This window comes from Argopecten irradians, chromosome 9 (genome assembly GCF_041381155.1).
Source record: "Argopecten irradians isolate NY chromosome 9, Ai_NY, whole genome shotgun sequence".
Taxonomy (NCBI): Eukaryota; Metazoa; Mollusca; class Bivalvia; order Pectinida; family Pectinidae; genus Argopecten; species Argopecten irradians.
The window spans coordinates 3,032,003-3,037,565 of NC_091142.1; the positions used below are offsets into that span (position 1 = coordinate 3,032,003).

General features: G+C 35.8%; 1 protein-coding gene across 1 annotated transcript; it reads left to right on the forward strand.

Moving 5' to 3' along the window:
• The first annotated feature begins 608 nt into the window (after nucleotides 1-608).
• LOC138331184 (galactose-3-O-sulfotransferase 2-like) lies at nucleotides 609-3,778 on the forward strand. The gene is made up of 2 exons (XM_069278662.1): nucleotides 609-650; nucleotides 2,675-3,778. Exons 1-2 carry the CDS (start codon nucleotides 609-611, stop codon nucleotides 3,776-3,778), a joined length of 1,146 nt encoding a protein of 381 aa, XP_069134763.1.
• Nucleotides 3,779-5,563: the final 1,785 nt, after the last annotated feature.

The window sequence follows — 5,563 nt, forward strand, 5'->3', positions numbered from 1 at the left end:
GTTTTGTTTTAACAATAAAATATGTTTAAGAGTATGCTGCATAGTTATCGGGTATTCTAAAGTTTATCAAAGTCTGCGTTATATTTGTTGTTATACACGTGCGATCCTCTTGCAAAACACCCCCACTCCCGAACTCCCCCTCCAGAAAAGTACATTAATAATAATCATAATAATAAAAACACACACACACAACATTGTGTGCTAATATATTAACATGCAAATTTACGGGAAATAGTATACCAAAATAGGAACGGCAATCGTATAGAAATCAATGCTTTGTTTAGCATTTGTTGTAATGTCGATGTTAGTGTACAGCACTGCATATATCTAGTGAATTCTATTACGGCCACATATCACATATACTAATAGAAGCATTGATATTTATCTGACCAAATCAATGGACAGAAGTGTTTCTTGAGGCTACTTGAAGCAAACGTTCATATGGACATGATCGGGCTGGAGGCTACATGGCCGATATTGAAATGTCGCCGAATACAAGCTAAATGGTAGCCCAATACAACAGAAGTCAGTGTCATATCGACTAGAAATATCCTGTATGTTGTAAGAAATCATACAAAAGACTCTTGTCTTTCATTTCTGTGTTAACGATGTCGACAACAGAAAACAAATACTTCACCTATATTATCACGGTAAGCGACGTGATTCGAGAAGATATTCTGTAAAATGATTATTTTCATCAATAGTCAACTTTGTTGTTCTCATCTCAGCTGTACTGTCTAAACAACCATTGAGTAGTTCTGAAGAGAGGAGAGATAGCCACGGATTTCTTCAAGTTTATGTTTAAAACAATGAAGATGGAGATTGTCATAAACAGGTACGTGTTTTACGTTAAAACCTCTAGATAACCCAACAATCTTACAGTAATGTCGAACCTCGATAACTCGACGGGACCATGGGACACTTTGAGTTATCAGAGTATTCAAGCAAAGTGTGCTTGAATATGTATTACTTTTTGTCGGGACCAATACAACCGTTCGAGTTAAACATATCTGTGTGTGATAGGGTTCGAGTTAAAAAGATCTTTAGGTGATAGGGTTCAAGTTAAAAACATCTTTTAGTGGTAGGGTTCGAGTTATCAACTGTATTGTAACATTTTTTATTGAGTTTGCTACTGTATGTCATTTCTATTTCGTATGATTTATTTTCTTTGTGTTTTGTCATGCAGACAACACTTGAATGCACAATTTTCTATACACTGGCAACGGTTATTAAATGAAAATTTTGCGGAGTTCGAGATATATATATATACAATGTAAACACACACGTTATACTAGCATTTTGTTCTTACGTAATATCGATATATTGGAATACTATTTCGTTCCCGAACAATGATATTGTACAGCCGTCTAACATTATATGTTTTTATGGTAACAATCATAGTAACTTTTCGCTCACTTGTCCTTTCCGAAGGGCAATTGTGCATATACTGTGGTGGAGTATCCGTCGACCGTCTGTTCTCCATCCGTCGTCTGTCCTTCCGTCCGGCGTCAACTTTTCCCTTTAAACAACTTCTTCTCCAAAAGGAAGATATCTTGAGTCCTTAAATTTGACTTATAGCATGCTGGGATGAAGGGCTACCAAGTTTGTTCAAATTAATTACCTTGATCTCCATTCAAGGTCCAAAATATCAAATAGACTAAAATCTTTAAACGACTTCTTGCCATTAACTAAGAGGCCTATATACCAAATACTACCTGGGTTATACACAGTTCTTATTTAAGGATTAACCTCTTACTTTGCTTAGTTTATGAGATGATAAACCCAATGGAGCACTCGGTAAATTATACGTGCGTTTACGCAATTTACCTCGTGCTCCATTGGGTTTATCATCTCATAAACTGAGCAAAGTAAGATATTAATACTTATATATGCAATATTTTCTTTAAACAATAAAGTCAACCAGAACGTCAGATAAAATCATTTACCCGTGTTATTCGCCGTCAAAATTATACGGCTTTCATGTTGATCCAAACATAACAGCCATTCAAAAAAGCGCGCCGTTGACTACCAGCTTAATCCTGCCCTTTTTTTCCATGACATCACCAAAATAGTTCTCAAATTTCAGTTATCTTATTCATGTAAAATAGCAATTATGCATTCAAAAACTAAATGCGTTTTATTGTATGTCTCCGATTGTCTCGTACATGTGTTATTTGTAAACGTTGACACGTGATTCTGTGGAATGTCAAAAAAAGTCCACCAATGTTTACAGGTATTCACACGCACCGAATCGGGTCAGTTATTCACTCAAGTTATTGGGAAATAAACACTCTGCCCCAACATAGTTTATGGATACAGAAACAGTGGCAATTGTAAATATAAGTTTTATTGACTCTCTTATGTTTTAAGTATGTAGCATTATTACAAAATATATAGCAGCTGAGCGATTCGAGCCCATTAAGCTATTGTTAGAATTTTAGGTCTGTCATCGTAAGAGTTTGCCTACTACTGTTGAAGTTCAGTTTTATTTTGTTCCATTTTAGATCTGTCATTGTTGAAGTTTGCATACTACTGTTGACTTTTAGTTTTTTTTCTGTTCCATTTTAGGTCTGTCGTTGTTATACATGTAGTTTGTCTACTTCTGTTGTCCCTGATCATCTTGGTACATTATTCCACTGGTGTATAAAGACATCGTCAACATCTTCCCGTACAGACCCACCAGGACAAGCACGAAAGCCTCCCTTACGCTAACATCACTGCCACATCAGACGAGATTCCAACGACGACCCCAATGGTATCTTCATCAGACCCGCCACACAAGAAGGTGTTTTCAGTGAAGAGTCCAGTTCGCCATGTGGCCTTCGTAAAGGTCCACAAGGCCGCCAGTACAAGTATTCAGAACATTTTTTATCGGTATGGGTATAACCACGACCTGGCTGTAGTCCAGCCTAGGGGTAGGACCGGCCTTCCGTGGCAGCGGGAAGTGACACGAGACAGGTTCTATCCCCCACCGCCAGGTAAAGCCAAATTCGACATCATGTGCGTGTATGCTACGTATTCAAGGAAGGCATTTGACCAGCTTCTTCCAAGGGATTCTGTATATGTAGCAATTGTACGAGAACCGTTTAAGCAGTTTGCGTCCAGTTTAAATTACTATCATCGCCTAAAAGTAAGTGCAATTCCGGGACCCAACCCCGTGCGATCATTTCTAGAAAATGCCCAAAAAAGTTCCATGGCAAAACCTACTGCATTCAACACTCAATCACGTGACCTTGGATTCCCGGCCAATCTACTGTCGTCTTCATACGACAAAGTCAGATTTATCGACTATCTTCACCAACTGGATAACGAGATCGACCTGGTGATGGTGGTCGAGCGGTTTGACGAATCTTTGATCCTCATGAGAAGACTTCTCAATTGGGATTTGAAGGACATCGTCACAGGCAACCTAAACAGCAGGGCAATGCCATCGCGCTTCCACTTTAGTCCCACGGAGGAGCAGATTTTCAAGAAAATAGTTCACTATGATTATGCTTTGTATGATTTCTTTAATAAGAAACTGGAGGAAAATATAGCACAAGCCCCTGATTTTCACGAGGAACTAATCTATTTCAGACAGTTAAAGAGGAAATATTGCAGCTTCTGTTTGATGAATCAGCGTAATGAAAAGGATGTGTTATGGATTGAAAAAAGTCGATGGAATGAGAAATTTAGTGTAACAAATACAGACTGTGAATTATTGTTTATTAATGAACGCAGTTTTTCTTTGCTGTTGAAAGCTAAAATGGGCCATAATGAAGGAATCAGTAGGAGCTAGGGTCATTTCAGAAAAAAAGTGGTAAATTTTTATGGTTTTTTTTCAGATTTTTTTAAGGAAATCCGTTAAAGCACTAGTTTTTTTGCCTATTATCTGTAGACATTTCATTTTCCGACGCAAACGGTGAGTCAAAACGGCGTGATTTTTTTTTTGAAAATAGTTTATTTAACCGGGACGTGTGATGTTGTGTCATTCCCGTAATGCTACAAAATCTCTGAATTGATTAACAAGAATGTAATTATACAGTGTATTGGTGTTATTTCTGTAGAGACAATTAAGAAAACAATATTGATTTTTTTATGTTAACAAATAAAAATAGCTATGACACGAGCATTTGTAGAAACATCAATCGAATCGTTCAATCGTCTTATTAATACATAGTCTAGATATTATTCTACCTTTAATAAATTATAATATACGTGTACACATTACTTCCAATATAGCGACAACATTCTGGGAATCTATCAAAGGAAAATGACGATATTTAAGCGTTAAAAATTATCCAAAATCATCAAAATCTAGAAAGGATTTCAGTTACTAACTTCCTTTTTCTGTAAAATGTCCATTCCGGTTGGAAATCAGGGTCAAAGTTCAAAGACAAATTTTGTTTATTTTATAAAATATTATTTTATCTAAAATAATTGTCAAGTTCTGAAAGGCCCAGAGACTTGATATTGGACCTGTAGCATGGTGAGATAAAGGGCTACCAAGTTTGTTATGATGTATGACCTTGACCGTAATTCCTTGTTGGTGAAAAGCCGTCAAATTGGTTGATGTCCGAAGTCTTTATTTAATATCTGGTGTGTATAAAACACTACTTTTTATATTTTTGACTTGATTTATATATTTTGACTTGATTTATATTTTTTAATGCTGAAAGACACAAATGGGTAGATTTTACATACGATTTTTGGAATGACACACGACGTTTGTACATTAACGCAGCTAAAATGAGATCCATAAAATTACATTTTCACTCTAACAAACTGTTGTAAACATACTATGTGTGAAAATGGATGCAATATGATGATACTTCAGATCCATAAAAGCACCAACATACCATTTAGATAAAGGTAAGAAATACCATGCATTTTAAAACACGAGCTGCATCACGTGACAAACATAGTCGATACTCGTAGGAACATAGCGGAGAATTTTGAGCTATTTTAAACGTGTACACGAAAAAAGTAATATATAATATACTGATATATTAAATAATTTTGTGTTTGAATATGGAATATTTAAGTTTAGATAGGCAGAGGAAACTATTTAGAACATTTTAAATACCTTTTCTATGACAAAAAGAGAGTAAGTCATAGAACACATAACAAACAGTTAAAGTGAACAGTCGGGCAAGGAAAGTTAAAGTTTGTAAAAATGGAGTGAATGTATCCGGCATAATTTCTTATGGAATAGAAAAATAAAATCCCCCGTCAAAACCTCTCTGCATGCGAAGAAATTAATTTATAGTTTAGGAATCCTAAAATGTCCTTCCGACTGACTATGTCCGTGGTTACATTTCCACGCAGCCTCGCTTTCAAAGAGTTATTTCAATGGTCAGAACTGGGCAACGTAAGCTGAACTTGACCGTCGTTTTAATATGTGAGAACATTTGGAAGGCCAATGAACGCACTTAGACCGGTTTTCTTTGCCCGACTATTCACTTTAATAATGTATTTTTGATTATCTAACCATCAGGGATCAGTAGTTCAAAAGATTATTAGGCCAATTACATTTTAAATCAAGATAAAATAATAAAAAAGGTAAAGATAATTTATTATATTA

Excerpts from the sequence above, each read along its gene's own strand:
- LOC138331184 (XM_069278662.1), top strand. The coding sequence starts at position 609 with ATGTCGACAACAGAAAACAAATACTTCACCTATATTATCACG. Across the intron at positions 651-2,674 it reads ACTTCACCTATATTATCACG|ACCCACCAGGACAAGCACGA; the intron begins GTAAGCGACGTG and ends CTTCCCGTACAG.